This window comes from Salmo salar, chromosome ssa11 (assembly GCF_905237065.1).
Source record: "Salmo salar chromosome ssa11, Ssal_v3.1, whole genome shotgun sequence".
Classification (NCBI taxonomy): domain Eukaryota; kingdom Metazoa; phylum Chordata; class Actinopteri; order Salmoniformes; family Salmonidae; genus Salmo; species Salmo salar.
The window spans coordinates 20,888,122-20,909,813 of NC_059452.1; the positions used below are offsets into that span (position 1 = coordinate 20,888,122).

At 40.6% G+C, this 21,692-nt stretch overlaps 1 protein-coding gene, 1 long non-coding RNA gene and 1 pseudogene across 5 annotated transcripts; 2 read left to right on the forward strand and 1 right to left on the reverse strand.

The window, feature by feature from the left end:
* The first annotated feature begins 231 nt into the window (after window positions 1–231).
* On the forward strand, window positions 232–13,345 carry ccpg1 (cell cycle progression 1). 3 transcript variants are annotated; one of them, XM_045688839.1, is made up of 10 exons: window positions 262–385; window positions 3,015–3,085; window positions 3,444–3,558; window positions 3,819–3,904; window positions 4,007–4,214; window positions 6,526–6,852; window positions 8,064–8,182; window positions 10,362–10,487; window positions 10,792–12,152; window positions 12,246–13,345. In XM_045688839.1, the coding sequence occupies exons 2-10, from the start codon at window positions 3,026–3,028 to the stop codon at window positions 12,427–12,429; spliced, it is 2,586 nt and encodes an 861-aa protein (XP_045544795.1). In that variant the 5' UTR covers window positions 262–385; window positions 3,015–3,025; the 3' UTR covers window positions 12,430–13,345.
* LOC106562255 (GPI mannosyltransferase 3-like) lies at window positions 12,396–15,264 on the reverse strand (annotated as a pseudogene). Its single transcript, XR_006757753.1, has 5 exons — window positions 15,245–15,264; window positions 14,405–14,466; window positions 14,080–14,301; window positions 13,807–13,982; window positions 12,396–13,720 (listed from the first exon to the last, which is right to left on the reverse strand). The product of XR_006757753.1 is annotated as a GPI mannosyltransferase 3-like (transcript).
* A 2,348-nt stretch (window positions 15,265–17,612) lies between these two features.
* LOC106562222 (uncharacterized) lies at window positions 17,613–18,931 on the forward strand. Its single transcript, XR_001318997.2, has 2 exons — window positions 17,613–17,962; window positions 18,529–18,931. It is a non-coding gene; the product is annotated as an uncharacterized lncRNA (long non-coding RNA).
* The last annotated feature ends 2,761 nt before the right edge of the window (window positions 18,932–21,692 follow it).

Sequence of the window (21,692 nt, forward strand, 5' to 3'; positions counted from 1 at the left end):
GTGTCCTCTCTTTCAGTGTCTGAGCATGCCCTGAATTTACCCTGCTGTCTGTCCCCTGGCCACTCCCTGACCTTACCCTTCTGCCTGCCCCCTTCTCCTCCTTGACCTTACCCTGCTCCCTTCATTGTTAATGTTTAAACAGTTATTTTTCATGTATCATGAATAAATACAGGTTATTGACACGTTTCTACAATTACGTGGGAGACTTTTATTTAGAACGTTTCAAAATTCCGTGATCCGGAAGTACTATTTTTAGTGTTGCTGACGAGTCGCTGATTGTGTTGTTGTTGGATTGAAATCGATGAAGCTGTGAGGGCGCAATTGTGACTGCAATATCAATAATCGTTTGCAGAAATTCGTACTTTCTACGTTGGAAACTTACTGGGTAATGATATTACTGTCTGATGTTTTGTCAGGTTAGAGTGGTTTGTAAGTCATACTTCTTGTAGTTACAGAGTAGGATAAGTTAGATAAACTAACGCGTACTAGTAGCTAGCTATTACTGTTAGGTAGCTAGCAAGAAGCTGTTTACATTTCAGTCTATCTAGCAGCTGTTTGCAGAAAACACCCCTCCGTTCGGATTTTCACCTGGTTGTGTCATTTATTATGATAATTGTTAGTATTGAGCATATCATAACGTTACATAGCTACATAGTTATATATATATATATATATATATCCATTATAACTATCCATTTGTTGAATAATCGACTGCGGATTGGACTCATCATGTGCTAACTGTAGTTGGCTAGCTAGCTGGCGGCATCGCAATCCTGCACAGTGCAGCTACGAAGGCCCCCATGCATTGAACCGTGCACACCAAACTCGGTTTGTTGAAATAATATCAACAATACTCACTAGGTTTCGTTTTCCTTCACCAGTAAACTAGTTAGGTGGTAAAGTAACAGTATTCCAAAATGTTTGTTGTTGTGGTGGGATTGACATTTGCCCCCCACAACCCACATTCTACACAACCACTACTGGGTACTCTGAAAGCTGTATAAACTCTTTATCATGTTCTGCTGCAAATAATATTATGCCTATACAGAGAAACATACAAACTGTTTTCGATCTCCCCAAAAGTGAGGCATTGGGGCAATCATTCACCAGCAAAGGGGGTCAGCATGACATCCCCTACCATTCATAGACGCAAACTACTATAGCGCCTATTGACGATAGTATCTTCTTACCGGGGGAGTTGTGTTAAGTGCCCGGACGCTTACTCTAAACATTAACACGCAACGCTTGCGGTACTGTTTTGGAAATATAAGTAACGTATCTTTCATATCAGTGAAACATTATTACTTATTTTAAACAAAATGTAAATTACTACACACCTTTTATATGGTTAGTGTTCCCACACAGCCATATTGCCACGTTAGAGTGCTTGTTAGGTATCTAGTGTGTTCAGAACACCCGTGTGTGTAATCAGAGAGGAAGAGAGATGTCCAACTCGGCAGAAAATCTGTCTCCCTCCTTTAGGCGGTGTTTTTTCACCGAGCAAGGAGTTTTTGGATGGAGGTCAATAATGACTGTCGAATTTGGTCAACAAAAAAACGAATGGCTTATTTTCTCGAATATAAGCATAAGTTGTTAAGAGTGTACTGATATAAGTAGGCCACGTGATATCCCGGTGTTGTGCGGAAAATCTCCCCCTTGGCAGAATACTTCCCCTCTTTGCGTTCTTCATTGCTGCGACTTGTTCTAGTTGAGATTTCTGCTCGCCACACCGTTGTCAATTTAGCCTACATTTCACAGATCTTAGTAGCAGAAAGCATTTTTGTCTGCAGTTTAAGTGTATGTGGCGGTTGTAGTTTGTACGGCGCCCTGGGCGAACCCACTCCTCAGGCTCCGCCCGCACCCGGGGCGCCCTGGGCGGCTGCCCATGTCGGCTGTACCGAAATCCGCTACTGATTTGTATTAGTCTATAAATACAACTCTTTGCCAAAATTAGTCATCTCTCCCATGGCTTATCCGACTAGTATTTTTGAAAGTGTAAGGATAATAATTCAGCCATAGTTGTTCTGAAATGTTTATCGCTTGCCAACATTTTACTCCCTCTATGTTTAATATAACATACATACATTAATTATTAATTTCGGTTGCCTATCCTGACGTGAAGTTTGTTCTATAGAAAGTATTTGACTCTGATGTGTGCCACAGAAAGTATTTGACTCTAGCCACAAAATGAAGGAAATTAGAAGGGGGGGATTCTGTCAGGGGGATATTTGACACAACACTTGCAACTTTGAGAAAAAACACTTTATATCCGAGTTGTCTCGAGATGGCTATGCATAGTCATGGCATGAGGCTAGTAGCATAGCGTCTCTCTCCATTGAATACAGGCGGTTAAAGTCAACAACTCTCATCGAATATTCAAAAAAGTATTATAATAATGAGATGTATCCACCAACCCAAAGAACAGATAGATAGAAGCTAGACAGCCCATCTAGCCCGTCTGGACAATGACTCCCATTGTTAGGGAGACTCGTGTATTGTCAGTATATCCATCTTTGGTGTAAGCTAACTAGGGAGGAAGTGTAGTTCGTCAGCTGGAGGCACACACAGTGTATGAATCTGTGCAAAACTGCTACAGTAAGTGTATCTCTTTTATCAGAATTTTTTTTCTCGCTGACATGAAAGATAAGGGGCATACCAGCATATGTTTAGAAAACCGTTTTGAAAGTGATGATTGACGTTTCTAAACGTTAAAACACAACATCAAAATTGTAGTTTACATGGATCCAAATGTGAGCGAATGTAATGGCTGAAAACCCTCCATATGGAGATGAATGGTTTTTGAGAGCTAGACATTCCCCTGTCAACAAGGCATGCATTATGCTGCAATGTCTGTGTACTGTTGTTGTGAACTGTCTTATCTCAATGTCATATCAGTGAACTGTGGTTTTATGCAGAATGATACATTTTGCATTTGAGTATTCAAATGTTCCTCTTGTGCAAAAAATAATAATTCCCAATGCATTTTCTACAGTGTGCTCCATTGTTTTTACCAGCTGGCGGAGCCATGTCAGAGAGCTCAAGTGACACAGAGTCCTCCTGTGGGTGGACTATCATAAGTAATGAAGTAAGTCGAGTCTTTCTGACTCTACCTGGGTCCTTATTTGATTCCCCATCAGCCTGAGCACCTCAGCTAACCCTTGTAGGACCAATATTCCAGTACTAGGAACTAGAGCCCTTGAAATTCCTCAGTGCACTCTAATGGGACTGGCCTATGGATATGACTGTTAGTGACTTACTAATTCAAAGTTTCATGTCATCTTAGTTACTTCTTGAGTGCCTTTATGCCAGTCATTGCCATTATGCCGACTGTCTAGATTAATTTGAAAGGCTGATGGTTAATAGGGTGAACTGGAGATCATAGTATGCCTTCATGTAGGGTTGTCTGAAATGTGGTAGGCTAATATAATAGGCTTGTTTCTAAGGGTTCAGATATTGAGGCCCTGGGGCCAGAGAACGGCTTGGAATGTGGACCTGATCTCCCAGAGAGCGCATTGCTGGAGCCAGAGCTGCTGCAGGACCAACCCACCTCTCTCTCTGGTAGGAGGAGTTACCATATGCCTTGTCGTGACAAATGAAATCACTTTGAAATATCTAGGCCTATTACAAAAAAATCTATTGATGACTGGGTTAAAACTGTTACATTGTAATATACATGTATCAGAAAAACACTACATAATTTGTTTTAACCATCTGTAATGAAACACATTTATAGCTGTATTGAGATGTTATGTGCTCACAGTAAATGGCATGTACTCAACTTGTCTTGAAATTTTAAATGTCCTCTAAATGTGTTTCAGCTGAGTGCACAGAGGAGAGGGCTGAGTCATCTCTTGATGCCACTCTGAAAGAAGAAACCTTAGATGAGACATTGTCTGCTTCTGAGGTGAGGGTTAAAAACAAAACATTCTTCAGCTGTATATTTGTATGATTCCCATGTCGCTATGTTTCCAGTCCCTATGCCAACCATGTGGAATATCCTCTGCAGGCTGGAGGTGAGGTGGCCGGGGACGAGCAAGTGACTCTGTGTTCCTCCAGTGACCACTCTGACATTGTGACTCTGGGGGACACTAGGGAGACTGAGCTTGGGCCTTGGGATGAGCAGACGGTGGAGGAGGAAGAGGGAGCAGTCAGTGAGGAGCTCTACCTGGGCACCTCCTCCAGCAGCCAGTACACCTTCAGCGCAGCAGAGACTGGTAGGGCAAACCAACACACCCTTTAGGGGATGTTTCAATGAATTCCACTATGAGGTAAATTGGAGAATTTAGATAACTTTGAACTGCAAAGATAAATACAAATGTAAGAGATGTTTCCATGCAAGGTTTGATGGTCTGGTGATGATCAAGCAACTTAAGTGGATAAGAGAACAGATAGGGCATGACGACAAACAGAAGAAACCAACAAAGCACTCCTTCCTATCCCTTTCCCCTTCCCCTTGTCCTAAAGCCAGGCTGATGATGGGCCACTGGAAGCTTCCACAGAGTCTGTGGGACTTGGGCTGCCAACTGAAAGGGCAGATGTCTGGCAGCCGTTCTCTCTCAGGTGGTATAAACTGGACTGGTGTGAATATGATAGCGTGCTGCTTGTCTTGCTCAACACAGTGTAGCAGGCCTAAACCTGATAAGCTGTTGTCAGGGCAAATGCTGTCCAATGACGTAAACAAGTTCTGCTTCTTTTGAAGGATGTTGCAACCGCCACTAAATGTGCGAAACGAAACACTTGCGTGGTATTTCAGCATGATGTGTGTTTTTTTTAGGCTTAACAACTGGAAGTTGCCCCAGTGATGATTTGGCTAAATGTCATTGGTTTGACTGATATACCTGATGTATAATTAGCCCAGCCTATAATACATTTTATTTCAGAAACATTGTATATCAGAATATTTGATTAGTTGTTAGTCTGGATCTCCTGTATTTCTCTTTTAATTTTAGGCTAGTGGTCACCTCTGTGATCATGTAACCTAGATTAAACGTGATTCTGAGGCATGTTGTTTACATGTTGCTCCTATTACCAGAGGGATGTCTTTAATCAGATTTTGCAATCAATGGTTATTGTTAAGCAAAACATAAGCAAATTTTCACAGCAATGTGGGTCAGTTTTACAGGTTTGGCATTTCCTCTGGAAGACTAAAGCATTCTTTTTGTTTCCCCAGTTGAATGTGCACCAATGTCATGAAGCCTAGCTTTACAATAGGGTCTCCAACCCTGTTTCTGGAGAGCTACCCTTCTGTAGGTTTTTTGCGCCAATCTCAGTTGTAACTCACTTGGTTTTTAAACCAGCTAATTGTTAGAATCAGGTGTGCTAGACTAGGGTTGGAGTGTGAACCTACACGACTGTAGCTCTCCAGGAACAGGGTTGGAGAGCCCTGCTTTACAACAAAAACTATGTATAGGCTTTAAAGGGGGGCTGAACTTCCTGATTTGGCTTAGATTTTCGACTGACTTGGTCATTGAGAAATGCAGAAGCCATGGCCGAAGCCAAATAAGAGTTGTCTTGGGAGGTGTGTGTGTGTGTGTGTGTGTGTGTGTGTGTGTGTGTGTGTGTGTTCACACGTGGCAAGTGTTTGTACATTCACTTTGCCAAAACGGTACACAATCACTCACCCTTCAGATAACTTGAAAGGCTAACCAGGTCTTGTCTTGATGTCACCTAGGCTAGTTAGTGCTAGCCAACTTATTTAGCCAATTAGCTTCAGCCTCTGGTGTGCCACTGCGGCAAAGTTGGTTTGACATTGAATAGCTTATCTCTAGGGCTAGTTAGGGGCCGTCAATAAATGACTGTGTAAATGGGACAATATTTTTATGTTTCATATCTTTTAGTTGTCTCATTCAATGCTTTAAATATTTGAATTTCCACAATTTATAGCAGATTTGAGGTTTTTAAGTAAGTACATTTGGAGCTATTGACATTTTTTAAATATTGTCCCATATACATTGTGTAATTTACTGATGGTCCCTAAATAGCCCCATAGGGATATCGCATGTCAAACCAAATTGACCATGGACATTACGATGGGGTCGCCTGCAGCTGAGCGCTGAATTGATGATTACTTGGTGCTGCCAACTGTGGGCAGGATTGAAATATACCCAACCCAAGGAAAACTTACGGTACCCATACATTGTTTTCCCATTTCGCATATCTTTGTTTTGGATGAGACTGACTTTATGACAAATGATCCCATTTACACTTTGTAGTCAATTTTGATAGCAGAATAACTGCTTCTGACTCATATTGATGCCACATAGGCCGTTTTCAAAATGAGAAGTAGCTTTTTAGGGGCAGTCGCTCTTTAATTAGAATTGAATGGAGACATGATATATTGCCATGGACCGCACTTTGCTACTAGATCAATGAGGGCAATTAAAACAGTATATTTCAAGCAGCAATGTGCTGTTAATGATTTTAGCAGCATAAGCATGGTTTACAAGCATGTCAACCTACATGTCTACATTGTAATTATGGTTCAGTGCACTAATGATTCTTTGTGTGGGTGTGTGTATGTTGCAGTTTTCCCTGCGGAGCAGCCTGTGGTTGCAGATTCCAGCAGCAGTGAGGATGAGGGAGGAGAACAGGTCACCCCAGTAGTGCGGAGGCGCAGGGTGAAGAAGAGCACCACTAGCTCTGTGCCTGAGCCTGGAGAGGAGGTGCAGGAGTCTGGCCACAGTGACCTAGAGGAGACTCTAGAGGAGGAGCAGAAGGAGGTACAGGAGGAGGAGGTGCAGCAGGAACCTCGCGTTGCTCCCCCACCTCAAGGCCATGTCAGCAGCACCCTTAACAAATGTATCCTACTAGCCCTCATCATCGCCATGAGCATGGGCTTTGGTCACTTCTATGGTAAGCATCATGGGAAAATATTGGTACATATGTGATGAAGAATTTCAGTGTTGCTCATTATAAGTATGGAATCATTGGTAAAAGGAATTCTCGAGGAGGGCTGTTTTAGCAGTTTTAACTTGTGTTGGTTTTGTGTTCTAGGAAAATTTGAAGGTACAGTATGGAGTGGATGGTTTGCTTAGGTTCATAAGTCATGATAATGTCATGTGAATGTCATGTGTCATCACCGCATCGTAGTTTTAAGTAGCACAATCTAAACCTGTGTGTTTAGTGGGATTATGCAAAGCATGTCAAGTGCCTACATAGATATATTTGATCATATTGTAAGGATACACATCCTATTAAGATGGTGAAAAGAGAATTACAGTGCTTCTGTTGATTTCTTGAATCCATCCTCATCAGAATGTTTTATGTGTAAAAACAAATAATTTTGTCATAGGGTGGCAGGTAGCCTAGTGTTTAAGAGGGTCGATGTGTCCTTGAGCAAGGCACTTAACCCGGATTGCTCCTGTAAGTCACTCTGGATGAGAGTGTCTGCTAAATGATTAAAATATAAAAATTTAATACAGTATCTGGGTTGTGGTCAATAAGCAATCAGTTTTCCAATGTTATTGGCAGCTCAGAGCTGGCTGAAAGGTGACATGCTGAATATGACTGATAAACTTAATCATAGAGGGGTGCCACATTTTGAGTTGACTACAAACCAGATGCTCATGATGGGTCACTTGTTGAATGTAAGTCAATTTATTTTCTGTTTTTGTGTGTGGTAGTATATCACTTTCTTGTGCCGTCTTCTTTGGTAAGGTGAGGTAACAATGGGTTCCTAATTTCCCAAGGGTCAGGGAATTCCAACACCTACATCCCACACATGGAATGTCGGGGGTTTTCTAATTTGTCAGCGAGTGTGGTCATAAGTCAATAAAAATACACACAATAACACATTTCTGTTATTGAGTTGATTTTGCCACTGCTGATCAATGTCACCAAATAGCTTTGAATCTTGGAAACTAATTGGTCTGCATGGATAAGTCTTGAAATGTTTGTTTGTCCAAGAGTGGGAACCCTTTTTAGTGCACCTAACATGACGTGGACATTTCCCACAACCTTTTCTGCTTCTGTGTTACTATTCTTGAATGTGTATTATCATCTGGTGAATCATGCCTATGCTTATGGAAAATGAAGGGAATGCCTAATATTTCATTCTAACACAGGCACAGTACAGGTTCAGGAAAGACAGAAGATTGTGGAGAAGATCTGTGGAGTGAACGACCTTGGTAATTCGAGAGATCTGCAGCCTCAGTGTCATAAAGGACCAAATGTCATCAACAAGGTCTGTAAAGAGTTCTTGATACATACAGTTCGGTATCATAAGCCACCTCCCTCTATCCTTCTCAAAGAAATTAGCATAATAAAACAAAATACATGTTATTTCCCTGTCTTAGAAGCTGATTTTTCTTTCTTTTTTGGTGAACTTTGTTCCAGCTATAGAATTCTCTCATTCTTTTGACTGAACACTTGCAGATTTCAGGCATTAAAGTGCCAGTAGTCCTAATGTCACATTTGGTACTATCAGTATCATATTTTAGGAAGAACTTTTAAGCATTTCAATATTAAATTGATGTATCCACAACTTTCACAGCAATGCTCAGTGAGTACACTCATTTCACTATTATTTGTCAAGAAAATCTAACTTCTGTGGTAAGTATGCTTATGCCTCAACTAAAGCACACTATTGCTCCTTCCAGAGAGCTATTTGCTCGCAAAATAATGTATCTTCACCACCAACCACACGGAAGGATGTTTTAAAATTTTTTTTTTTAACAAATTATGCCTCAAAGGAAGTGGTCAAACACTATCTAGCTTTGTTACATTTTCCACTGATCTCAAATAGTTTTTGATATGACATACAGAAGCAAAATGTTTCTTTAGGCAATGAGGTCCTTGTAATGAAATACATTGCAAGCCCCCTATATTATACTGTGTAGCCTATCCTTGTTTTTGTGGTTTATATTTAGGGGTTCACAGCGACACTGAAATCTATTGTTATGCTTAGATTGTTTTTCTTGACCTGGTCAAATAACTTAAGATTTGATTGGTAACTTTTTTTCTAATTTGGCACACTGAAACTAGCCATGATTAACTTAGACAAAAATAATTGCACCGATTGGCCTAAAGGTGGCAGTGTTAAGCAACCTCACTTAAACCTTCATATCCGCCCCCCGTTTAACCTAGAGACTTGAAACGTTGTATGTAGGTGTCTTTATGTTGAACAAATTTGCCTCAAGGAAAGTACGTCAGCATAGATTTTGCTCCATCCTGAACATTTTGGAAAACTTGACCAAATTTGGCATGTAGGCCCATGGTACACCTCTTAACTTAGTTTGAGAAAAGCTAAGGGATTGGTTACAAGATGGCTGAGTTATTGATAATCAGATTTTACGTGTCCATTTAAATCCTTTGTAAATCCACTTCAAAATCGCCTATCAACTTAACTTTAGGGTCATCAGACATTACCATGATGAACCATGTTACATTTGGCATTGATATCTTTAAAAATAAGGAAACTTAACAATGAACTTTTGACTATGTAAAGCTAATGCTTAAAATAATCAAATCTCATGGACTAAAAGTCAGATTCATTCCAAATGTGGTCTTTGGACTCATCAAAATAGTCCCTAAAGAGTAAATAACATTGCATTCAAAGATGGCCACACTTTACCAGTAGATGCGTATATGCTAAAATAGGTTTAAAATACTTCAAAAATCTTCTTCTCATGAACCATAGGACCAAATTACACCACATTTGGAAAGTAAGCCCATGGTCCATGTCTTAAATTACTTCGAGAAAGACGAAGGGATTGGTCAAAATCGGGTTATGTGTCCATTTAAACCAGTGTAAATATACTCCATAGTGGTCTAGCAACTTGTAATTTGTCATTGCTATCATGGACATCCCAAAGATGAACCACACTGAATTTGGTTTTGATATCTCAAAAACAAGGAAACTATTAACAAGTCATGTAATGCTAATGCTCAAAATCATCTGCAGGCATATTCTCCTCATGAACCATACATCAGATTCAATCCAGATTTTGTATTTAGACATAAGGCTTTTAATAGTTGTTTTTTTTCTCTCTGCATTCAAATATGGCCACACTGTACCAATGATACAAATTCTTGAAATCTTCTTCTCAATGCTTTCAGTGATTGCACATAAAAGAAGATTGTTCCTACATGATAAAGTGCTTTCTTTGTTATCCAACTGATATTTTCTCCTTTTTCATCCTGTGACCACGTTCATATTGCTGCTCGCACATATATTTGTGAATTCACATTTAAACTCTTCATGTTACGTGACTATTATCTACGATTTGTTTTTGATGGCTTTTTGCCCCCTTGAGAACCATTTGACACTCCACTTAACTGTAGAGTGAGATGAAGCTTAAGTGTATTCTCATTTTATAGCAATGCATTTGCTCACTTTGGTGATGCTGTTTCCACACGTTTAGGACGTGGTTAAGAGTCTGAGAGAAGACCTAAAGGACAAGAGTGACATGATGCTGTCCCTCACAGGGATTATGGACAAGCTTACTAAAGAGAACCAGGATCTCAGATCCAAACAGGCCCAGCTACAGGTAACATGCAAGTACAGGTTACGGTTCAAATTTAACACTAGTGGTGGGTCTTTCCATATAAATTGAAGGTGGACTAATATCTAAAGATAAAGATTCAACTGCTGCAACAAAATTCACCATTAATTGATTTGTCGTTTATTCGTCTGACAGTGAAGAAATTGTATTTTGTCATCATTTCACTTTTAACCATCTTCATTATTAATTTAAGCCTAACTGTTCCCCTTGTTGTTCATATGTTTAAGTGTTTTGCTAATAGTCCTTTTGTGGATGCATAACAAATGATGTATTTTTGTTTTGAAACAAGGCCCAGAAAGAAGACTTGGTCATGAAACTGAAGCAGACTGGCGAGGAGAGGGTTAAGATTGAGTCTAAGCAGAGTCACCTGATGGTGGAGAACCAGCTGCTGAAGAGCTCCCTGGAGCGTGAGGAGGAGTCCCTGTCCACCCTTCAGGAGGAGCTGAGGAACCTGCGCTCCCAGATCCGAGAACTGGAGGAGACTGGGGCCGGGGCCGACTCCATGCTGTCTGAGAACCAGAGGCTGAAGGACCACCTGGAGGAGGAGACGCAGCGCCTCCGCAGCTTCCTGAGCCAGAGGGAGGCCCTGATGGCTGAGGCCCAGACGCTGAGGAGGGAGCTGGATAATGAGCGTAAGGTGACCGACCAGCTAAGGGAGCAGCTGAGCAGCCGCAACACCAGGGCTGGAGGAGAGGTCGACCCGGAGACAGAGGAGCTGCAGTCACGGCTCATGGAGTTGCAGAAGAAGCTGAGCTTTGAGCAGCAGCGCTCTGACCTTTGGGAGAGGCTCTATGTGGAAACCAAAGAGGAGAGGGCCAAGGGAGACAAGCAGGCCAAAGTCAAGAGGTCCAAGGATGGCGTGATAGGGAAGGTGAAAGACACTTTTGATGCGGTGAAGAACTCCACCAAGGAGTTTGTGCACCATCACAAAGAGCAGATAACGAAAGCCAAAGAGGCTGTGAAGGAGAATCTGAGGAAGTTCTCTGATTCTGTGAAATCCACCTTCCGCCACTTCAAAGACTCTGCTTCGCGTATGATGGACAAGACTTACCGGCCTCACGATCGGAGGTTTCACGAGAGGAAGGAAGCCAAGACTGAGCAGCAGGAGCATCATAGAGACCATGGAAACAAGCACTCAGAGGAGGAACCATGGCAGCCCAGAACCCACAAGCCCCTGCATCGTCACCCTCGTAAATCCACTGATGACTCTTTCCAGGCACACCGTAACACCCGGAAGTCAGGGGGTAAAGTTGAGGAGGACCCAGAGGCTGAGCAACAACAAAGAGGAGTGCCCAAAGGTTGCTCTGGGGTTTTCGACTGTGCCTACCAAGAATCCATGAGCCTCTTCAACAAAGCCATGGACCCCATAAGAGCAGATGAGTTCAACCAGCTGCTTCACAGCTACCTCCAGCAGGAGGTTGACCACTTCCACCACTGGACTGAGCTGGAGAGCTTTATTAACAATTTCTTTCACAACGGCGTCTTCATCCACGATCAGATGCTGTTCACAGACTTTGTTAGTGGTGTGGAAGACTACCTGGAGGACATGGATGAGTACCATGGCCACAACGATGACGTCTTTGAAGATCTTGACGAGTATGTCTACAGGCACTTCTTTGGAGATACCTACTCAAAACGTTATGGGTCAAGGTAAGTTTATAGTTTTCATAACAGTTTTTTCAATAGGATCTTGTGAATGTTGTACTTTACCATATTCTGACATTTCTTTTCGCCAACTCACAGTAGACCCTTTGAAGTGCCAAATACGGATACTAAAGAAGAAAGACTAGCCAAGCAGCGTAATCAGAGGGCCCGGCCCCGGTCACAAAGAGAGAGGAAGTGGAGCAGAGCAGGACGGAACACAGACAGACACATGGCTGATGTAAAAATAGAGTTGGGTCCTATGCCCTTTGATCCCAAATATTGAGAATAATCTTACCTAATGAATCTGTTTTTTATAATGGCTGATATTGTAGTTGCAAAGGCTATTTAGGATGTGTTTGGAAAGCCTTTTCACTTCTTATTCTTCTGTTTTTGTGATTTTGCACAATGTTCTTTTAACACTGCCTGAATGTCCCCTTGCTTCCTGTGTTGTGTAAGCAATCCTTAGGTTAGTGTCAATGGTGGTGTATCTGACTGCATCTAATCTCATGCGCACAAAGAAAATTATTGCTGCAATGATTTAGCCATAAATTGTCTTTAATTGCTGTAGTTAGTCATATTTAAACATTGGAATACAGTAAGTAAATCTGACAGTAGCAAACTCTGTAGTACACATTCATTGTCATCAGGTCAGCTGTTACATGTTCTTTTTAAGAACCATCACTGACTGTAATTTGCACAACATTTCTTATTTTTGGGCCTTGTTTAAAAAATTAAATAATAATAATAATCTGTTACCATTTTAATTGTCTAAATGTAGGCCTATTGTGAATGATTAATGATTCATTGGATGGATCCAACAATGGAAAGAAATATAATTTTTGTCAGTGGCATTGAGAAGTTATGCACTGACAAATACACTTTAATTTCAATTCCAAATTGTCATAAGGTGACAGATTGATAATTGTGAGATGATGGCCTAAACAATTGCTGACAATGATACTGTTGTGTGCAGTAAAACTTTAAAAGTAGCAAAACCACAGTGGATTTCTATAATGTACTGCTACGTTACATATTTGTTTAAAATGGTGAGATAAAGTGCAACTGTGTTGTCGTTAAATTGTTCAGTAACATTCCAACTATGGCTTGTTTTATTAAGGCTGATTTATTTCCTTTCATTTACAGATGTGCTGTTGAAAATGAATTGCAGCTTCCCAATAAATAAAAAAAGTGAATATTGATTGCTTCTTTCCCCCCCTAATATAGTAAACTGTCTGGCCAGGTGTTGCATTATTTTCACTGTTTAAAATATCAATCTGTTATTCAGTTTTAATTATAATTTATTCCTTTGCTTTACAGATCCATTTTGATTTAACTTTCCAATGGTCAAGATGGTTCTGTTCAGTGCATTTTGTAAACTAGGATGCTTCTTCAAACTCGTCCTTGAGATACATGAGTAAGGGAAAATCTTTGTGCTTCTTAGAAATGTATTCTCATTCTCTTCAGTGCCTTTGATAAACTAGGATGCTTTTTCCAACTCGTCCTTCAGGAACGTGACTGTGGAATATTTCTGTACTTCTCATAAATCTATTCCCCTCCAAGAATGCCGAGATCTCCTGAGGACAGAAAAGGCTAATAATAAAAGTGATTGTAACAGTGAAGGAGCCATTAGTCTTGAATTACAAAATGCAGAGTATCTAACCTTCTTCAGAACATCAAAGAACACAAGGTGGGTTGGCAGCATTGACTTAAGGAAATGAGGTCAACCAATGATGAGGATCAGCGAATAATCTCTCAGCTTCATCGACATAGCTCTTGTCTCCTATGAGATCTGGTGGACATTCTAGGAAATGCTTCTTCATTGGACAGTGGATGTGGCTACAAAAATGTATATTGATTATTTACTGCACTGCCTTGGTAGCTATAAGCATGTCACAGTTCTTACTCATGCAAAAGCCCCCAAAATGGACTGTACCTGTAGAAAGGTGTAGAGTGACAGGGCATTGGAAAGAGGACTTCAGGCAGTGGAGGGGTTGAAGGATCGCTGTTGTCACACAAGGTCTGGAGGTGACCCATGACATCCAGGGTGCCTCGCTGGTGAAGCAGACCTGTGTACAGGCAGACCGCACTAGGTTGGAGACCAATAAGGCACATGCGGCAGGCCGTCTCCAGGTTCTCAGATTCACCAAAGCTATCCCTGCAATAAACGAGGACCCCATGTCGTGCATAGGGTATGACTGTATGTTGCTAGTTTGGTTACTTGCAGTCATTGAAATCTTTCAGGAAGTTTTAGCACTCACCACAAAATACCATGCAGAAAGGCAGAACAGGGTAGATGAATCTGAACTTGTGTGAAAGACAACTGCACAATGGTCTTTCTCAAATCAAATCAAAGGTGAGTTATGAGTTTCAGCTTGTTATCTTCCTGCCAGAAGTGGTAAACCAACAGAGGAAGCCACACAAGCAAGGCTGTCGGACGAACAATGACTGCCAAGGCAACCAGGATCAAATATTTTGTACTGCGAAAGAAAACAAGCAAAATCTGTTTTAAACAATGTTATTAATGGAGCGTTATTAAAAGGTATTTTGTAACTTGCCATGTAATGGGAAATACTTACAGATGCACAGTAAGTGAAATGGTTTTATGTTTGAGTTGTGTAGAGGTGTAGGTTGTGTAGGTCCAACCTGCTGTGTGTTTTAGAGCCAGGCAGAGGATAGTAATAGAGAGCCAGAGTTGTGAGTGTGGTCTCCATGGTGTTGGTCAGGGTCCTGGTGCAGCAGTGCCATGTGAACCAAGAACAGAGGTACAAGTAACAAAAAAAGAGAAAGAGGCTTTGTCACATGGTTTCAGCCCACATTACCCAGAATTGGAATAAGTGAAAAGGTTATGAGAAACAAAGTTGTCCATGTTGTTTTTAATATCCATTTGGCAACATCAGAATGCTCCAGTGATTGGATAAGGCAGTACAGTTTAATATCAGCCAATGCAGATTGCAGTGCCTGCACAACTCGAGGTAGCCATACCTGCAGAATCCACAATGTATACTGTACAGGTTTTGACAATGGGGTCACATGCAATGCATTTCGCATCAGCACTATAAGTTGCTGCAAAATATGAAGATGTACTCAATATGACTTACCAAGAGTTGAACTGCGTCATAGGTGAAGAAGTGCAATATCTTATATATAGCTGCAAAGAAGAGAGGGTAGGAGAACCCTCTTATACCTGCTGTCCACTCCCACGTCAAATAGCCATAGGTGAAGTCATTAAGGATTTAGTAGAATACACAGCCTATTGTCCACAAAAAGGTTATTAGAAGGGTACTGCTTAAAGTTTCAAGAATATTGTTGCAAGAATATTCAAAAACCATAAGATGTGCGATTTTGAGGGACTGCCAGTATTCATCCGGGACAAAGCTGGTCTGGACCAGGAAGCAGTTGATGAGACTAAATGCCACAGTGAAGACACTGACATGGACCCCCAATACACCTGAGGAGAAGAAGAATAAACAAAAACACGTCAGATATCTCTCCACCAGTTAGGCTGCCTGTGTTAGATGTGCATTGGTAATTACATCCATTATCAACTAGTCATTTGAAAGACTCAAGCATTCTGAAACTGCAAGTACAATTGCATGCTCCTGGATCACCTGTTGCCTACTTCAATTTAATTTGTATTTCTTTATTTAACTAGGCAAGTCAGTTAAGAACACATTCTTATTTATGTTGATGTAGCTAGCTAAACTTTTATCATCAATAGCAGTTTGACACTTGTTCAGTCTGCTAGAAATATGATAGCTGCTATACCAAACAGGGAACATACAGTCGTGGCCAAAGGTTTGAGAATGACACAAATAATAATTTCCACAAAGTCTGCTGCCTCACTGTCTTTAGATATCTTTGTCAGATGTTACTATGGAATACTGAAGTATAATTACAAGCATTTCATAAGTGTCAAAGGCTTTTATTGACAATTACATAAAGTTGATGCAAAGACTCAATATTTGCAGTGTTGACCCTTCTTTTTCAAGACCTCTGCAATCCGCCCTGGCATGCTGTCAATTAACTTCTGGGCCACATCCTGACTGATGGCAGCCCATTCTTGCATTATCAATGCTTGGAGTTTGTCAGAATTTGTGGGTTTTTGTTTGTCCACCCGCCTCTTGAGGATTGACCACACGTTCTCAATGGGATTAAGGTCTGGGGAGTTTCCTGGCCATGGACCCAAAATATCGATGTTTCGTTCCCCGAGCAACTTAGTTATCACTTTTGCCTTATGGCAAGGTGCTCCATCATGCTGGAAAAAGCATTGTTCGTAACCAAACTGTTCCTGGATGGTTGGGAGAAGTTGCTCTCAGAGGATGTGTTGGTACCATTCTTTATTCATGGCTGTGTTCTTAGGCAAAATTGTGTGAGCCCACTCCCTTGGCTGAGAAGCAACCCCACAAATGAATGGTCTCAGGATGCTTTACTGTTGGCATGACACAGGACTGATGGTAGCGCTCACCTTGTCTTCTCCGGACAAGCTTATTTCCGGATGCCCCAAACAATCGGAAAGGGGAGTCATCAGAGAAAATGACTTTACCCCAGTCCTCAGCAGTCCAATCCCTGTACCTTTTGCAGAATATCAGACTGCCCTGATGTTTTTCCTGGAGAGAAGTGGCTTCTTTTCTGCCCTGAGCAAGCTCTGTACTGGTGGTGCCCCGATCCCGCAGCTGAATCAACTTTAGGAGACAGTCCTGGCGCTTGCTGGACTTTCTTGGGCGCCCTGAAGCCTTCTTCACAACAATTGAACCGCTCTCCTTAAAGTTCTTGATGATACGATAAATGGTTGATTTAGGTGCAATCTTACTGGCAGCAATATCCTTGCCTGTGAAGCCCTTTTTGAGCAAAGCAATGATGACGGCACATGTTTCCTTGCAGGTAACCATGGTTGACAGAGGAAGAACAATGATTCCAAGCACCACCCTCCTGTTGAAGCTTCCAGTCTGTTATTCGAACTCAATCAGCATGACAGACTGATCTCCAGACTTGTCCTTGTCAACACTCACACCTGTGTTAACGAGAGAATCACTGACATGATGTCAACTGGTCCTTTTGTGGCAGGGCTGAAATGCAGAAGAAATGTTTTTGGGGGATTCAGTTCATTTGCATGGCAAAGAGGGTCTTTGCAATTATTTGCAATTCATCTGATCACTCTTCATAACATTCTGGAGTCTATGCAAATTGCCATCATACAAACTGAGGCAGCAGACTTTGTGAAAATGTATATTTGTGTTATTCTCAAAACTTTTGGCCACGACTGTACTGTACCATTATCAAGAGGACATGTTTCTTCACTATATTGTTGGGATTTTCGTTCTCAGTTTAACAGGCTCTGCTTTGTTTCCGATATTTAAGCGTACACGAATCTTTTCCATTACTTAGATAAAGTAAAACTAACTACATATAACGTATCTAATTCGAGCAGCACCAAAATCCACATTAGTTCCGTGTTTGTGCTCGTAGGTAGATGACGTCAGACGATTCCTTGGAAAGTAAATGCTATTGTCAAGATATCATTATTGTGTTACATATCGGTGATGTAAAGTTATACAGCTTGCAATGTTATCTGTACCACTTATAGAACATACAATTGATTGAATAAATTATGATATGCATTTTATGGGGATGAATCGAACAAGTCCCAAATCGCATTTTAAGTTTATTGTTGTCCTTTATCTTGTCCACTTTCATTCGCCGTAGATGCATATTCGACCTTTGCACTCAAACCAAACGTCGCTTTCTAGCCAGCGTTAGTTGTTTAATTGTTAGAATTGAAGACGGTTTGGTCTACACACACTTCATAAAAGATCGGGGTGAGTTATGTTTAAGCAAGAAAAATTATGAAAACATAAGATTTGTGTGTCCTTTGTCTCTCACTAGCTAGCTATGGCTAACAACCCACGGTTTTGTCTAGAGGGGATACAGTTTTTGTGAATATTGACTTTTTGTAGCAGGTTAGAATTTATACAGCAAGTTAGGATAACCAATTAGCATTCGTATAAGTGTAGTAGCGCAGGATCTGGTTGAGTATGAGTGGAGAGTTTTGCAATGTTACAAAGAATCTGACATACCACAGTGACGTACAACAATTCATGTCATTTATTATTCATATGCTGTATGTAGCTGAGGTTCGCGTTTACATCACTAATGCTGTATCATGCACACAAAGTTTTATAAATGCTTACATTTCCTTCTCTGCATATGTAGCAGCTTGGTAATGTCACATCATCCACGTGATTTTAAACTTTTGATAGGACATTCTACTGCACAATTGAGCCCCATGAAGAAAGCTTTGTGTGCTTCCTGCAAAAACGTAATGTACAACATCAGTGTGACAATACAAGGCGAAGCTTTTGGGTAATCTCTTCTATTCTTACAGGATCATCGATGCAAGTGTAGGTGGGACTCCTGATCCAGAGAACATGTTTCGACGAAGGATACCCTTTGCACAGATAGCCTTTGCCACTGTGCTAGGAGTTGCTGGGGGAGTTTATATATATAGACCCATGTTTGAGCCCCAGCACAAGAACTCTGTTCCAGAGACTTTGAGTCAAACTGAGGACAATTGGATGCCTGAGAGCCAAGGACAGTCTAGAGATGGCAACAATGTGCCTGAGAGTCCTGGACAGTATGAAATCAATAGAACTGTGTAGGAGAGTGGGGGACAGTCAGCGGCCTACGCAGAAGTGGCTGTCAAGGAATGATTTCATTTAATTTGTGGTTTGGTGTGTAAATTAGACATGTGAATTTAATGTTAAATAAAATCCTTTCTGCTACTGAAAGATCTCACAAATCCAGTAATGTGTCAGCAGGGTTGGGTAAGTTACTTTCTAATTGTAATCCGTTACAGTTACTAGTTACATGTTCAAAATTGTAATCAGGAACATAACTTTTGGATTACCCAAACTCAGTAACGTAATATGATTCCATTCTTTTACTTCTAGATTACTTTCCCCTTAAGAGGCATTAGAAGAAGACAAACATGTATGTTACCAATTGAACCACATCTATTGCAGGATAAATCAATGTTAAAGTTTACGCGGCTGGCCATATATGGATGTTAAATTTTACTTTATGGTTATGTAGGCTTCTTCTAACCCATCGCTTTCTACTACATATAATAATACGATTAAATTATATCTTTACATTAAAAACCAAAGTCGATCAGAATTCCAGTAATTCCAATAAATGTTATTATACCGCTTGATCTTCAAGAATAGGACTTGGAAGTATAGATTAGCCAAATTGTTTTACCTGAGCATGACCCCAAAACGAAGGACTTATTAGCCAGCCCTACTCTGTTTATGATTTTGTCGTCATGGAGGACTGATTGGGCTCATTGATTCGAGTTGAAAAATAAATGCTGCGCTTATAGAATGGCATGCTTTGAGCGTTACTGAAAAGTGCTATTTACATGTGACAAATTAATGCCATATGGTGCATTTGCTATAGGCCTGTTGTTTACCTTTTTTTTGGTGACACTTTGATATCTTGATGATATGCAGCTGTTTAAAGGGCAAATCCACAGATGAAACAATAACTAAACGGTTGCCCCGCCTCTTTTGGTAAAAGCTGAGGGATGGGTCTGGAGAAATGTAACCACTCTCAGATTAAAACCTCTTACATCTAGACGTTCCGCTAGCGGAACACGTGCTCCAATATCCAATGATAGGCGTGGCGCGAATTACAAATTCCTCAAAAATACAGAAATAATCAGACACCCATTTTTCAAGCTAGCATATAATGTCACAAAAAACAAAACCACAGCTAAATGCAGCACTAACCTTTGATGATCTTCATCAGATGACACGCCTAGGACATTGTTATACAATACATGCATGTTTTGTTCAATCAAGTTCATATTTATATCAAAAACCAGCTTTTTACATTAGCATGTGACGTTCAGAACTAGCATTCCCACCGAACACTTCCGGTGAATTTACTAAATTACTCACGATAAACGTTCACAAAAACATAACAATTATTTTAAGAATTATAGATACAGAACTCCTTTGTGCAATCGAGGTGTCCAATTTTAAAATAGCTTTTCGGTGAAAGCACATTTTGCAATATTCTAAGTAGATAGCCCGGCCATCACAGGCTAGCTATTTAGACACCCACCAAGTTTAGCCCTGACCAAACTCCGATTTACTATTAGAAAAGTTTGATTACCTTTGGTGTTCTTCGTCAGAATGCACTCCCAGGACTGCTACTTCAATAACAAATGTTGGTTTGGTTCAAAATAATCCATAGTTATATCCAAATAGCGGCGTTTTGTTCGTGCGTTCAAGACACTATCCGAAGTGTAAATAAGGGTCACGCGCACAACGCATTTCGTGACAAAAAAAATCTAAATATTCCATTACCGTACTTCGAAGCATGTCAACCGCTGTTTAAAATCAATTTTTATGCCATTTTTCTCGTAAAAAAGCGATAATATTCCGACCGGGAAAGCGTGTTTACGTACAAAGAGAGAGAAAATAAGAAGCATGGGATCCCCTCGTGCACGAGCCTGAGTCTCATAGTACTGTGACCGGCCACTATCCAAACGCGCTAATGTTTTTCAGCCAGGGGCTGCCTCGATATCATTCAGCTTTTTGCCGCCTTCTGAGAGCCCATGGGAGCCATAGGAAGTGTCACGTAACAGCAGAGATCCCCTGTATTGGATAAAGATAATCAAGAAGGCCAAGAAATGGTCAGACAGGGTACTTCCTGTACAGAATCTTCTCAGGTTTTGGCCTGCCAAATGAGTTCTGTTATACTCACAGACACCATTCAAACAGTTTTAGAAACTTTGGAGTGTTTTCTATCCAAAGCTAATAATTATATGCATATTCTAGTTTCTGGGCAGGAGTAATAATCAGATTAAATCGGGTACGTTTTTTATCCGGCCGTGAAAATACTGCCCCCTAGCCATAACAGGTTAATAGACAGAACTATGGATGTCAGGACTGACCATCCATGATATAAAATTATAGTTTTAACCATGTTATGAGGCTATACAGTGTGTTTACATTTACAATGTTTACAAACATTGGAGTAAAACAAGCTTATATTTTGGGTTCTCATTGAGTGTGACAGTTAAACTAAGCTCAGGAGGCATTTAGAAATGATATTCTTCAAGAATCGATGGAGATGTATATCATTTCTAAGTCCAAAAATGGATGTAGCAACTACAGATTGCCCATTTTAAGGCAATCAAAAGTGTGCAAGTTTGAGCATGTGTCCATTAGGCCTATGATATTTTATTTTTTATCAGCATGAATTAGATTGAGCAATAAAAAAATGCACTTTTATTCCATAGGCTTGGATCCGCACTATGCAGCTGTTGCAAGAGTGCGTTTTTTTACTGGCTGTCCACTGGTTTCAAAAACAATGATTGATAGGCAGCTTAAACTAATTGAATTCAACCATTATTGGGTTCAAATATACATTTAGATTTGTGAACAACTATCCACAACAACCACAATATGTAAGGCGCAAATAGCTACATCATAGAGCAGCAGTGTGATTCACATCAATGTGCTATGTAGATATCAATAA